A 15245-nucleotide genomic window follows, 5' to 3' on the forward strand; every position below is an offset into this window, starting at 1 on the left:
TTCCTCTACATTGAGTTTATTCTCTGTACATGAAGGAAATGTAACTCTCCTGATATAAACCCCAGCAGAAAGGAGAACTTCTAAGTTTTAACATAAAAAACTTTTAGGCTTGCATGGCATTTGTCTGTGTTGGATCAGATGCCCATCTTTTTTTTTTTTTTTTTTTTTTTGAGATGGAGTCTCACTCTGTCACCCAGGCTGGAGTGCAGTGGTGCGATCTCAGCTCACTGCAAGCTCTGCCTCCTGGGTTCATGCCATTCTCCTGTTTCAGCCTCCCGAGTAGCTGGGACTACAGGCTCCCACCACCACACCCAGCTAATTTTTTTTTTCTTTTGTATTTTTAGTAGAGATGGGGTTTCACTGTGTTAGCCAGGATGGTCTCGATCCGCCCGCCTCGGTCTCCCAAAGTGCTAGGATTACAGGCATGAGCCACTGCGCCCAGCCCAGATGCCCATCTTAAAAGCACTACTGCACTGTGGCTGGAAACAACAGGAATTACATATATTAAGTAAGTTATATGCAACCCTGGCCATGCTAAAGACACACACATATGGAAAGGATAAGTGAAACAACATATCAGTGAGTAAATTGTAGCAGATTTTTTAACAGCCTTAACTTTGAATTAATTTGGGCAATCTCACTTACCCAAGCATAGATTTATCAGGAGACGACAGAAGCTTTACTGCCTTGAGGGGATTGAACGTAACTTATATTTGAGATTAGAGGCAAACCAAAGATACATGGACACACAAGGCAAAGCTAGGATGCCACACTTAAAAATTATATTTTAGCTTTCTTTAAACACAGCAGAGACATTAGCAACCACAGGGAAGTAACTAAACGAAGATACAGAAACACTTCTTGCTGGGTAGAGACTAGAGGATGGGAATTCTCAGAAACAACAAAGTAACAAAAATGTATGTTTTGGCCAGCTGCAGTGGCTCATTCCTGTAATCCCAGGACTCTGGGAGGCTGAGGCAAGTGGATTGAGACCAGCCTGGGCAACATGGTGAAATCCCATCTCTACAAAAAATACAAAAATTAGGTGAGCATGGTAGTGCGGAGCTGTAGTCCCAGCTACTCTGGGGTCTGAGGTGAGGGGATTGCTTGAGTTCAGGATTTCGAGGCTATAGTGAGTCAAGATCGCACCACTACATACTAGCATGGGCAACAGAGTGAGACTCTGTCTAAAATATATATATGTTATTTACAAAAGAAATGTGTACACATACAAAGAAACAAGATAGAATACCACAGCTCAGGGGGATTAAAAAAAAACACAAAAAAACCGCACAAAACAATAAATAGAAAATATCCCCAAGTGACCCCAGATGTTGGAGCTAGAAGATAAAGACTTCAAAGCAACTATTGCAAATAGGTTAAAAAACTAAGGAGAACTATGCTTAAAGAATTGAAGTATAAAAACAATGACTCAAAAAATAGATATGCTCGAGAGATAGAAATGATAAGGAAATAAAAATTCTGAAAATTGTAAGTAAAATAACAATAATGAAATATTTGCTAAAAGTGCTCCACAGCACACAAAAAGATCATTGAACCTGAAAAGCTGCATCAATAAAAATTTTCTGATTTAAAGAACAGAGGGAAAAAAGACTTAAGAAATAAAAAGAGCCTCAAAGACATGTCAGATGTCACAATGTAGCAATGTACATGTAATAGGTCTTCCAGAAGGAAAGAAGAGAGGAAAAGGTTTTTAAAACCTGTTTTAAGATCTATTACATGTATGTTGCTACATTTTCAAGTAGAAAAAAATAATTGGGGAAAAATTGTTTACATTCTATAAAAATTAATATTTCATCTATATTAATATCTAAATCTATGTTCAATGAACCCCAAGTTAAATAACTAATATGAGACCCACATATCATAGAAAAACTTCCAAAGGCTACAATCAAAGCAAAGAAAAAATTAAAGCAGCAAGAGAAAAATTAATCATTATATAAGGAATGCTTTCAACATGATTAATAGCTGACTTCTCATCTGAAATAATAGATGAGAGAAAAGACTAGAGTGACTTATTGAAAGCACTAAAAGAAACTGTCAACTCCAAACTCCATATAAAGCAAAAATTTTCTTCAAATATGAAGAAAAAAATATTCTCAGATGAAGACTGAGAGAATTTGTTGCTGGAAGATGGAGAAAAAATGTTTTTTCCTTTTTTTCTTTCTTTTTTTGAGACAGAGTCTGACTCTGTTGCCCAGGCTGGAGTGCAGTGGTGCCATCTCGACTCAATATAACCTCTGCCTCCCAGGTTCAAGCGATTCTCCTGCCTCAGTTTCTCAAGTAGGTAGGATTATAGGCACGTGCCACCATGCCCAGCTAATTTTTGTATTTTTAGTAGAGATGGGGTTTCTGCATGTTGGCCAGCTGGTCTTGAACTCCTGACCTCAGGTGATCCACTGCCTCAGCCTCCCAAATTGCTGAGATTACAGGTGTGAGCCCCTGCAAAATATTTCTTCCCATAAATATTTCTTCCCAAAAATATTTTTTAACATTTCTTCAGTTGAAATTAATTTCCTCCAAAGATTTACCCAAATTCATAATAAACCTAAACAAAATGGAAATACTATAAAATGTGAGTTAAGATAAAAGAATCTATAGTTTATTTCCCCAAGTATTTTCTTAATAACTTCAAAAGACATTGTTTATTACAAAGTAATTCAATACTATATTAATAGGTTATAACATATATGCATGTGAGATATATGACAAAATGATAACCAAAGATGAGGAAAATGAAGCAATATTGAAGGAAAGTTTCTGTATTTTACTGGAATTGAGTTACTATTAATCAGAAGGTGGCTATGATAGGACAAGATGCATATTGTAATCATTAGAGCAAGCACTAGGAAGAGTACTAATGTCATACAGCTGAAAAAGAGAAAAACTAAAAATCTACATTGGAAAATATTTATTTAACACAAAGGAAGCCAGTTAAGGATGCAGAAAATAACAACATCAAAAAAGACAGGAGAAATATAGAAAACAAATAGCAAAATGGTAAATTTAAGTAAAACTATACCAATAATTGCATTAAATGTTATAATGAAAACCCAAATGAAAAGTCAGAGACTGTCAGACAGACTGGGTAAAGAAGAAGATTCGGTTATCACTACCTATAGGAGAGCATATATTAGATTCAAAGCATAAATAAACCCAAAGTAGAAATAAAAATATATATACTATGCAAGCAGTAACCATAAGACAACTCAAGTAGATATATTAATATTAGACCAAAGATACTTTAAGGCAAGAATTGCTATGTGAGAATAACAGGAATATTTCATAATGAAAGAAAGGTTCAATATGTCAAGAAGAAATAACAATATTAGTGTATCTTCACCTAACAACAAAGCTTCAAAATACTGAAAACAATACATAAAGAATTAAGAAAAGGAAAACTGACAACTCAATAACAACTGGCGAAGATTTCAATAATTTACTCTCAGTAATTAATAGAAAAACTAGTATAAAAACCATAAAGGATATAGAAGACTAACACTATCAGTTAGCTTGACCTAATGGACATCTTTAGATTATTTCACCAAATGAATGCAGAATACATATTCTTTTCAAATGCATATAAAACATTTTCCTGCTCATGTAATGTTCCATACCATAAGATAAGTTTCAATACATTAACAAATGATAAAATAAGTTATCTGATTACCAAGGAATGGGATTTGAAATCCACAGCAGAAGAAACATTAAAAAAATTCTTAAATGCTTTAAAATTAAACACTACTTTTCTGAATAACCCAAGAGTAAACCAAAAAATCACAAAGAAAATTAGAAAATACATTGAGCCAAATGAAAACTCAAAAATTAAAATGTATGAAATATAGTTAAAGCAATTCATTTATTAAACACTATATCAGAAAAAAAAAGATTTCACAGCATCTAAGATTTCACCTTAGAAAAATTAGAAAAGGAACAACAAAAAACTCAACAAAAAAGATGAAATAATAAAGATCAGAGCAGAAACGATACAGAAAGGTTAAAAAAAAGATAAAATCAATGTAGCAAAAAGCCTTTTTAATTTCGTAAAAGTTAACAAAATTGACCAAATATAACTAAAAGGACAAAAAAAGGGAGAGAAAACAAATCACCAAAATCAGGAATAAAAGAGGAGACATAAGTGTGTGTGCCGTAGATAGAAATGAAAGGAATTGCAGATGGATGTCAGCAAAATAGTATCATAGGAGTCTCTAGCAGTTGTCTCCCCCCAAAAACAATTTAAACAACCATCCAAGAACTAAAACACCTCACCAGAACTAAGAAATAGGGTGGGAGCATACAGCATCTGGGTATAACACAGAAAGAAGAAAAAGACTCATGGAAGAATGTAGGAAGGACAGTTTTACATTTTCCATTTCACCCCTCTTACAACTCTAGGCAGCATAGCGTGTGAGAGGTACCCTCCACAAGGAGAAAGAGGGGAAAATGAGCACCAAACGTTACCTCAGACCCTAACACTGGGCTCAACCTAGTAAAACCCAGCCTGGCAGGTCTGAAGACACCAGACTCCAGACTGGTATCTATGGATAAGCCTCCAGGCCGTATCTCACAGCCTAGGCTCTAGATCTGTGCAGTGGACTCAGTCGACGAGCCATCTAAATGCCAGGTTGCCCTCAGTGGTAGGACCATTCTCAGTTGTGTTGGAACAACTGGATAGCCATATGCAGAAGACTATCTCACACCATGGAGGACTTTAAGTAAAGTAAGTCAGGAACAGAAAGACAAATACTGTATAATATCACTTAGTATGTAGATGTAAAAAATAGTTGAGCTCATAAAAGTAGAGAGTGGAAGAGGGGTTTCCAGGAGCTGGGGTATAGGGAGAGTTGAGGCCGATATTGGTAAAAGGATACCAACTTGAGAATGAAAAGGTGACTATCTTCAAGAGATCTATTGCAGAATGTGGCAATTATAGTTAACAATGTATTGTATTCTTGAAAATTGGGATGAGAGCAGTTTTCTTTTTTTTTTTGAGATGGAGACTCGCACTGTTGCCCAGGCTGGAGTGCAGTGGCGCAGTCTTGGCTCACTGCAAGCTCCGCCTCCCGGGTTCACACTATCCTCCTGCCTCAGCCTCCCAAGTAGCTGGGATTACAGCTGCCCGCCACCACGCCCGGCTAATTTTTTGTATTTTTTTTTTTTTCATTTGTGGGGTACAATGCAAAATGAAAATATGCGGCACCTTGTTCAAAATTTATTAAACATTTCAAGATGATGACAACAGAGCATTAAATCAAATGCAGGTGAGAGAGGGGTAGACACATCCTAAGGTGCCCTGGGGTTCCGAGGAATACAGCATGAAAAACACTGAACGTAGAGCCTGAGACAAGGACCTGGGTCCAGGTCATTTACCTGACCCCAGGAAGCAGGAATGAGGGAGCAGGGAGGTGAGACAGGGAGGAGGAGAAGCCAATGTACGAGTAAGCTGTTGGGGTTGTTTCTGGGCATTATGGGATCATGATCCCACCAAACCTCCTGGGAATGCCCCAGAATCTCTGCCCGAAACACTGAGAGCTGAGGCATTTCTCCATCAACTCCCAACCCCATTGGTTGAAGGATGCCCCTGGGGGTGCTAGCTTTATTGCATTTCTTTTTTTTTTTCTTCTGTTGTGCTTTTTTTTTTTTAATTATACTTTAAGTTTTAGGGTACATGTGCACATTGTGCAGGTTAGTTACATATGTATACATGTGGCATGCTGGTGTGCTGCACCCACTAACTCGTCATGCAGCATTAGGTATATCTCCCAATGCTATCCCTCCCCCCTCCCCCCACCCCTCCACAGTCCCCAGAGTGTGATATTCCCCTTCCTGTGTCCATGTGATCTCATTGTTCAATTCCCACCTATGAGTGAGAATATGCGGTGTTTGGTTTTTTGTTCTTGCGATAGTTTACTGAGAATGATGATTTCCAATTTCATCCATGTCCCTGCAAAGGACATGAACTCATCATTTTTTATGGCTGCATAGTATTCCATGGTGTATACGTGCCACATTTTCTTAATCCAGTCTATCATTGTTGGACATTTGGGTTGGTTCCAAGTCTTTGCTATTGTGAATAATGCCACAATAAACATACGTGTGCATGTGTCTTTATAGCAGCATGATTTATAGTCCTTTGGATATATACCCAGTAATGGGATGGCTGGGTCAAATGGTATACTTCAGCAAAGTCTCAGGATACAAAATCAATGTGCAAAAATCACAAGCATTCTTATACACCACCAACAGACAAACAGAGAGCCAAATCATGAGTGAACTCCCATTCACAATTGCTTCAAAGAGAATAAAATACCTAGGAATCCAACTTACAAGGGACGTGAAGGACCTCTTCAAGGAGAACTACAAACCACTACTCAAGGAAATAAAAGACGATACAAACAAATGGAAGAACATTCCATGCTCATGGGTAGGAAGAATCAATATCATGAAAATGGCCATACTGCCCAAGGTAATTTACAGATTCAATGCCATCCCCATAAAGCTACCAATGACCTTCTTCACAGAATTGGAAAAAACTACTTTAAAGTTCATATGGAACCAAAAAAGAGCCCGCATCGCCAAGGCAATCCTAAGCCAAAAGAACAAAGCTGGAGGCATCACGCTACCTGACTTCAAACTATACTACAAGGCTACAGTAACCAAAACAGCATGGTACCGGTACCAAAACAGAGATATAGATCAATGGAACAGAACAGAGCCCTCAGAAATAATGCCGCATATCTACAACTATCTGATCTTTGACAAACCTGAGAAAAACAAGCAATGGGGAAAGGATTCCCTATTTAATAAATGGTGCTGGGAAAACTGGCTAGCCATATGTAGAAAGCTGAAACTGGATCCCTTCCTTACACCTTATACAAAAATCAATTCAAGATGGATTAAAGACTTAAATGTTAGACCTAAAACCATAAAAACCCTAGAAGAAAACCTAGGCAGTACCATTCAGGACATAGGCATGGGCAAGGACTTCATGTCTAAAACACCAAAAGCAATGGCAACAAAAGCCAAAATTGACAAATAGGATCTAATTAAACTCAAGAGCTTCTGCACAGCAAAAGAAACTACCATCAGAGTGAACAGGCAACCTACAAAATGGGAGAAAATTTTCACAACCTACTCATCTGACAAAGGGCTAATATCCGGAATCTACAATGAACTCAAACAAATTTACAAGAAAAAAACAAACAACCCCATCAAAAAGTGGGCGAAGGACATGAACAGACACTTCTCAAAAGAAGACATTTATGCAGCCAAAAAACACATGAAAAAATGCTCATCATCACTGGCCATCAGAGAAATGCAAATCAAAACCACAATGAGATACCATCTCACACCAGTTAGAATGGCAATCATTAAAAAGTCTGGAAACAACAGGTGCTGGAGAGGATGTGGAGAAATAGGAACACTTTTACACTGTTGGTGGGACTGTAAACTAGTTCAACCATTGTGGAAGTCAGTGTGGCGATTCCTCAGGGATCTAGAATTTTTTGTATTTTTAGTAGAGACGGGGTTTCTCCATGTTAGCCAGGATGGTCTCAATCTCCTGACCTGATGACTGGCCCGCCTGGGCCTCCCAAAGTGCTGGGATTACAGGCGTGAGCCACCGCGCCCGGCCTTTACTAGTGAATTCTATTGAGCATATAAAGAAGAAATGATAGCAGTTATTTAATTCTTTTCAGAAAATTAAAAAAGAGGAAAAAGTCTCAATTAATTCCATGAAGGAAAAAAATAAAAAGCATCTTGTATTTTGACGTGTATTTGTTTGCCAGTGGCTAAGCTGAGCAATGAAAAGCTGCACTGATAAGTCTCAACACTAGAATACAGAGAATAGGAACCTATCAAACATGACTAGAGCTAACTGATCATCTCTACTACGTCAAATTTTTCTACTGCTCTGGATAAATTAATAAAAATGGGATTATCTCTTGCTACTTCTACATTCAATTATTCTTATAATTTCAGCAATTGATTCAGAAAAGCGGTCCTGCAGAGAACATTGTTAATATTAGAAAAAGCACAGCAACGCAGAGAAGGAAATAGCCTTCACTTTTCTTTAATCTCAGTGCTCAGGCTTCTTTCCACTTTTTACCTGAAGCAGCTCCATCACTGACCCCTGCAGCCGACGCTCCAGATCTGAGATGAGCTCTCTCACGGACTGGGTCTGCTGCACCATCTCAGTTTCAGACTTCGTAAGGCTTTTCAGAATGTCTTCCTCCTCCTTCTCCAGGTTTTGCAGCTCATTGCTCTCCTCCCAGTCCAGGATGTCTCTCAGTTGCTCAAAATCTGCCAAGACGTTGGTTTTGTCATACTGTATTTGAGTCTTCAGAGATAAGAGAAGAGAAAGGGGCACTCAGTCTACCAGGCAGAGGCTGTTAGCCAGAAAAAGAGCTGTTTCTTTTGGGGAGTTCTCACAAGGAGGGGACATAGTAGCAGGAGAGTAGGTCTTAGGAAAGCTGACTTTTCCTATTTCTTTTCCTTCGTGACATTTTAAAACAATGACCTTGAATGGGTATATTGAGGTTCATCCTGCATCAAAATGGGTTACCTGGATGTAGCTTACCTTTCACACAGCTATGCAGGACACTCATGCCTGCCTGTATTACTTCTCAGCCCAAGCTCAAACTCCCTGCCAAAAGTTGAACACTGAGGACAGAATCATGAGCCATTGCCAAATGTCTTCCCCAAGTAGAGTCACGGACTCAAAAAGTAGCACAAAAATAGAATGCAGGATTCACTAGCCATCCTCACCAGAGAGATCCTTCATGTAAATAGCTCCCTACTGTGTTCATTGTGACATATTCACTCCCCAGCCACCACACCCCATCAGGGAAAGGATGAAGAGGACTAATCAAATGACTTCTGGACTTATGAAGTGTCAGGGAATAAAGAGGAAGAAAGCTCCTTCCCATGGTCCTGCCCAGATTTCTAGCTAACGCCTTCGGGAACCACATCCTCTTGCCTTCCAGGAAGCTTTCTCTTCTCTGATGTCAGCTTCCAACTCTTCAGCTTCCTGCTGCTTCTGCCTCAGCATCTCCAGAGCTGCCTGGAGCTTCACCTGTGAGAAAGGAATCACACCATAGTCAAGCTATGAGGTTTTCCAGCACCTAGATAGAGTATAAACATGAAATAAATCAGGTTGATCTCAGAAGAAACAAATTTGCAGAAACTGTGAGAATGGCAATGAGAATCCATGACTTGGAAGAAAACTTACATTGGTGAATGTGTTCCCTACATCTCAGGTAATAGACCTCCCCATCTCCTCACCATGAGTAGACTGATTCTTTTTGTCCTAGAAGAAAAAACTGATCCTGCAGCAAGGAAAAAACTTACATCTCAACCCACTCCAGTTACTCTCCTGCTGAAAGGGGTAATCAGAGCTTTTCTTGGACACCAAATCTCTACCCATCTAACCCACGGTACAAAATATTTACTCCCGGCCAGGAATATATACTCTAGGATTATTCTCCTGTAATTGGGTGAAATGCAAAAAACCATCCTTAAAGCCTCAGAAGTTAAGCATAGCATGAAAAAAATAATCCCCGGTCTCAGGTCTATCATGACAAGGCAGTTAATGTCAAAGGCAAAGTGAAAATTTTCCATCTGGTCCCATTTTCTGCCCTCTCTTCCTTCCATCCCAGTCTCTTACTTGGTACTCCCGGGCAACCTCCTCTGTGAGGAACGTGTGGTGACCACGGTGCTCCTGAGACCGCTCACAAAGCCAGCAAATGACCTTCCCGTCCTCCTGACAGAAGAGTAGAAGTTTCTCTCCATGGTGTGCACAATGATCAACTTTCTGCCCCTCTGGGCTCAACTTGACCTCCCTGAGCTTCTCCACTATGTTGGCTACATGCCGATTAGGCCGTATGTTCTCAGGCTGGTAACTGATCCGGCACACAGGGCAGCTACTCTCTCCTTTGTCTAGCATGGACTTCTTGTGGTTTGCAGTGAGGCATGCTTGGCAGAAGCTGTGGCCGCAGTCCAGGCTCAGGGGTTGTGTCAGGAGTTCCAGGCAGATGGGGCAGGTCACCTCCTCCTTTACATTAACCAGGATTCCAGAAGCCATAGTAGCTATTCCACTGCTCCTGCCTGTCCTGGCTGCTGAGGTTCCTCTTGTTCACAGATCCCTGCATGATTGGGAAGGTTAAAATGGGACCAAGTAAGAAAGGTAGAAATAGAAAGGATATTGATTGTGCACAATTAGAAAATGGGCAAGATGAAAATAATTAAGGACAAAAAAAAAGGGGAGAAATAAGAAAAGGTGTTTGGTTACCTGGTAATAAGGGCTTTTCATAATCACCTTAAATACTTTACTGCCAGTTCATGTCATATGACAAATTCTGTTCTTATCTGTGCATTGGTTATCATTTTTCTTTACTTTCAATGAATAGAAAACAGACTGAGGTCTTTTCTACCAAGATCTTTGTGTGACCCATCATCTCTCCTGGCTTTTCTTTCCCACGCCAAAACACATCCTCAATATTAAAATCACCAAACAGCTTATGCCTCAGGGCTTTCACATTTGCTCTTCTCTCAGCATGAAATGTTTCTCTGATGTTAGTATGATTTTATTAAATTCTCTCCTTACATGTTATATTATCAAAAATACCTGCTCTGACTACCTTATGTGCAGTGTAACAAATCTCACCACTCACTGTACATTTGCAATGATTGCTCTTATTATCAGCAGAGTGAATGACTGTTTCATCAAATGTATAAATAGACATAATAAGTGATTTACAAAAATTATTTATCTTCAATATGGTGACCTGAGATGACCTCGTATTCAGGGTCCTCTTTCACTGGCCTCTTTGCCACTCTTTTGGTTAATCAATGACAAATGGAGATAACAGCATATATCCAATTAATACTCAGAGCAATTGGGGTGTGGAAGTAGAGGAATCCACAACAGCTGGGAGGTTCTGAGGAGTCTCATCCTGAAAGTTTGCCAAGGACATTTATTGGAGCCTAAAGGTATAGACATGGTGTAGAGAGTGATGATAGAGAAATACTCAGTGGACCACACATGTCGGAGACTTGAAAACTAGAAACACAGAGGCAATGGATATCAGTCTTGAGAGAGAAGTCTCAAAATATTAGATGAGATGATTTTGTTCCCGGACCAAACGGAGGGTCGGCTGCTTCTTCTCGCGGCCCAATAACGAGATGCAGATTTACTGGGAAAGAAGGGAATTTTTATTTCTGCGTACAGGGAGAAGGCCTGGAAAATATCTCCAGACCAACTCAAAATTACAAAGTTTTCCAGAGCTTATATACCTTCTAAGCTATATGTCTACGTATAGGTGTGCATTATTCATCTAAAAACATAAGTGATTAACTTCTTCTAATCTATAACTAAGGTCTGAGTTTTAAAGACCTTCCTCTGGCGCCTCAGTAAATTTACTTAATCTAGATGGGTCCGGGTGCTGGGGTGATTACCCTTATCTTGTCTCTCCTGCTAAATCATTAAGGTTTGGGGAGTTCCTTCAGACCCTCAATAAACTTGTTTGTGGAGGCCTGGGAGTTCCTTCAGACCCCCATAAAACTTGTTTAATCCTAAACAGGTCCTAATCGATTCCTTCGTTATCTTGTCATGCTTCAAGGCCCAGGAAAGGCCTGGGCAAAACTCTCAGTGGGCTTCTGTTACATTCCAGCCTTTGTATAAGGGCACTGGCTCTATCAGCTTTTAATATTTTTTTTTCTTTTTTGAGACGGAGTCTTGCTCTGTTGCCCAGGCTGGAGTGCAATGGCACAATCTCGGCTCACCACAACCTCCGCCTCCCAGGTTCCAGTGACTCCTCTGCCCCAGCCTCCCAAGCAGCTGGGCACAGGCACGCACCACCACACCCGGCTAATTTTTGTATTTTTGGTACAGATGGGGTTTCACCATATTGGCCAGTCTGGTCTCCAACTCCTGACCTTGTGATCCACCTGCCTCGGCCTCCTAAAGTGCTGGGATTACAGGCGTGAGCCACCGTGCCCGGCTTCAGCTTTTAATATTTAACTTAACCAGACGGGTGTGGTGGCTCACGCTTGTAATCCTAGCACTTTGGGAGGCCAAGGCAGGCGGATCACCTGAGGCTGGGAGTTCAAGACCAGCCTGGCCAACATGGTGAAATTCTGTCTCTACTAAAAATACAAAATGAGCTGGGCTTGGTGACAGGTGCCTGTAATCCCAGCTACTTGGGTATTCTTTCCACATGCTTCTCCTGCTCTTCGTATCTCACCTAAGCTCTGCTTTTGGGGGGCAGATACGGCCCATGGAGAGGGAGGAGCAAGGTTAATGATTTTTAAGAAAATCCAGTAGTTCCCTGAGTCTGGACTTGGTGCCCTAGTAGAGGCAAACAGATGCTGTCACCAGGGAAGCCCTGATGAAATAACTGGGAAAGTTATTTTTCTTAACGTTTTTCTTTATTCCCTTTATTTATAGACAAAGTTGCTTAAGAAGAAGCCAGACTGCCCAGCATGGTCCAGATCTTGACCCCTGACCAGATCCAAGGGGGAAATTAGACCCCTAAACCAGCGTAAAAACTGGAACTGACAATCCCTAATTGCCTTTAGATCATTAACATATCACTAGAGTGTTAAGTTACCCCCTCCCCCACACGACACCAAACAAGAAAATCTCCACCATTTTGTGTGCCTGGGTTGTATTGAGAGGTGACAGCATGCTGGCAGCCCTTGCAGCCCTCACTTGCTCTCGGCGCCTCCTCTGCCTGGGCTCCCACTTTGGCGGCACTTGAGGAGCTCTTCAGCCCACCGCTGCACTGTGGGAGCCCCTTTCTGGGCTGGCCAAGGCCGGAGCTGGCTCCCTCAGCTTGCAGGGAGGTGTGGAGGGAGAGGGGCGAGCGGGAACCGGGGCTGCGCGCGGCACTTGTGGGCCAGCTGGAGTTCCGGGTGGGCGTGGGCTTGGTGGGCCCCGCACTCGGAGTGGCCGGCCGGCCCGGCTGCCCCGGGCAGTGAGCAGCTTAGCACCTGGGCCAGCAGCTGCTGTGCTCAATTTCTCGCCGGGCCTTAGCTGCCTCCCCGCGGGGCAGAGCTCGGGACCTGCAGCCTGCCATGCCTGAGCCTCCCCACGACCCCTTGGGCTCCTGTGCTGCACGAGCCTCCCTGACGAGCACCGCCCCCTGCTCCACGGCGCCCAGTCCCATCGACCACCCAAGGGCTGAGGAGTGCAGGTGCGTGGCATGGTGCAGGACTGGCAGGCAGCTCCACCTGCGGCCTGGTGCAGGATCCACTGGGTGAAGCCAGTGGGGCTCCTGAGTCTGGTGGGGACTTGCAGAACCTCTATGTTTAGCTAAGGGATTGTAAATGCACCAATCAGCACCCTGTGTCTAGCTCAGGGTTTGTGAATGCACCAATCGACACTCTGTATCTAGCTACTCTGGTGGGGACTTGGAGAAACTTTATGTCTAGCTAAGGGATTGTAAATACACCAATCGGCACTCTGTATCTAGCTCAAGGTTTGTAAACACACCAATCAGCACCCTGTGTCTAGCTCGGGGTTTGTGAATGCACCAATCGACACTCTGTATCTAGCTACTCTGGTGGGGATGTAGAGAATCTTTGTGTCTACACTCTGTATCTAGCTAATCTAGTGGGGACTGGAGAACTTTTGTGTCTAGCTCAGGGATTGTAAATGCACCAATCAGTGCCCTGTCAAAACAGACCACTCGGCTCTCTGTAAAATGGACCAATCAGGAGGATGTGGGTGGGGCCAGATAAGAGAATAAAAGCAGGCTGCCTGAGCCAGCAGTGGCAACCTGCGCTGGTCCCCTTCCACACTATGGAAGCTTTGTTATTTTGCTCTTTGCAATAAATCTTGATACTGCTCACTCTTTGGGTCCACACTGCCTTTATGAGCTGTAACACTCACCGCGAAGGTCTGCAGCTTCACTCCTGAGCCAGCGAGACCGCGAACCCACCAGAAAGAAGAAACTCTGAACACATCCGAACATCAGAAGGAACAAACTCCGGACACGCCGCCTTTAAGAACTGTTAACACTCACCGCAAGCGTCCGCGGCTTCATTCTTGAAGTCAGTGAGACCAAGAACCCACCAATTCCGGACACAGTATGAAGACATGTGTTTATAAACAGAGGTGGCACAACTGGAGTTCCACCCTATAGGCTAACACTCCTTTCTCTCCCCGTACTCAGTTCTTTTAAAGCCAATGCTTTCCACTGTTTTGGGGGAGGGGGCTTTAGAGAAGGAGCTCTCTTACTCTCCACTCCTAGCAAGAAATAAAACCTGCTTGCCTTTTTTCCCATTATCTTTGTAACCAATATGAACTAGAGAAAGAACTCCATTTACCAGTGACAATGACAGGACTACAGAGCTGGACAGCTGTCACACCATTAAGGCTGATGTCACAGATCCAGGCCAAGGTGATGAGAATTGACCTGTAGAGTTATGCAGAAACACTATATTAGTAAACTAATAGGCATTAAATCATTAGGATTCCAAGGCCCCTGTCTTTGCCCTTGTTGTTGGGAGAAGACACTGAAAGAGAGAATTCTGGCTCTGTACAGCAAAGTTCAATTAAAAAGTATAGAGTAGGGAGGGGATGGGGAGAGAGTCAGCATGGAAAAATAACCAGCCTTCCGGAAACAAAGCCCTTCACTTTAAAGCTCTCCCTTCTTTCAAATCTGCCTGCCCGCCAGGCGGCTGTGTTCCCCTCAGTCAGCTCTGGCAGCAAGAAGTCTGTGAACTGTGTCTTTTCCCCACCCCCGCACAGCTTTTCAGATAAGTTAAACTCACCAAGGTAAATTCAGTTTTGTCCCAAAGACTTCCTACTTCTGCCCTCCACAAAATCACTCAATACACCTTCAGACACCAGTGCAGAAGTGGTGATTCTGGGGAGAAGAGTGAAGACAGGCCAGGGAAGACGTGGTTAGGATTCACTCACCAATCCACGGGCCTGATCTGCACAAAGGAATTTTCCTAGAGGAACCGCAGCAAATTCTTGCTCACAGCCAGGGCAGGAAAGTGAAAGATAAACTATGGGCCAATGGCATTTCTCCACGTAGGGCCTGCTGAGTCCCGCCCTCTGAATGAATCAGCCGGCCGTGTAGCTGTGCTGTTCACAGGAGGAGCCATGGGAACTAGAGGCATTCCCACCCAATCTCCCTTTTCTCTTGAGTCTCAGGATCTTGTTATCATGCCACTTCTTCTGACATAGTTTCAGATTAACCCAGCCAAGTATTAAA

At 42.2% G+C, this 15245-nt stretch overlaps 1 protein-coding gene across 22 annotated transcripts in view; it reads right to left on the bottom strand.

Moving 5' to 3' along the window:
- The window catches only part of TRIM5 (tripartite motif containing 5), a 40303-nt gene extending 25264 nt beyond the window's left edge, over positions 1-15039 (bottom strand). For 7 of the 22 annotated variants that reach the window (XR_008620144.2, XR_008620143.2, XM_055094040.3 and 4 more), the window contains exons 1-4: positions 14797-15021; positions 9686-10163; positions 8999-9094; positions 8129-8359 (exon numbers count right to left, since the gene is read on the bottom strand). Coding sequence is in view for 20 of the 22 variants with exons in the window: in XM_055094040.3 (XP_054950015.1) it covers positions 8129-8359; positions 8999-9094; positions 9686-10102 (744 nt within the window). In the remaining 2 variants the exon portion in view is untranslated. Of the gene's footprint in view, positions 1-8128; positions 8360-8998; positions 9095-9685; positions 10164-14349; positions 14439-14796 lie in introns of all 22 variants that reach the window. The other 15 variants (XM_063608333.1, XM_055094042.2, XM_063608335.1 and 12 more) reach the window with 10 other exon arrangements.
- Positions 15040-15245: the final 206 nt, after the last annotated feature.

This window comes from Pan paniscus, chromosome 9, assembly GCF_029289425.2.
Source record: "Pan paniscus chromosome 9, NHGRI_mPanPan1-v2.0_pri, whole genome shotgun sequence".
Lineage (NCBI taxonomy): Eukaryota > Metazoa > Chordata > Mammalia > Primates > Hominidae > Pan > Pan paniscus.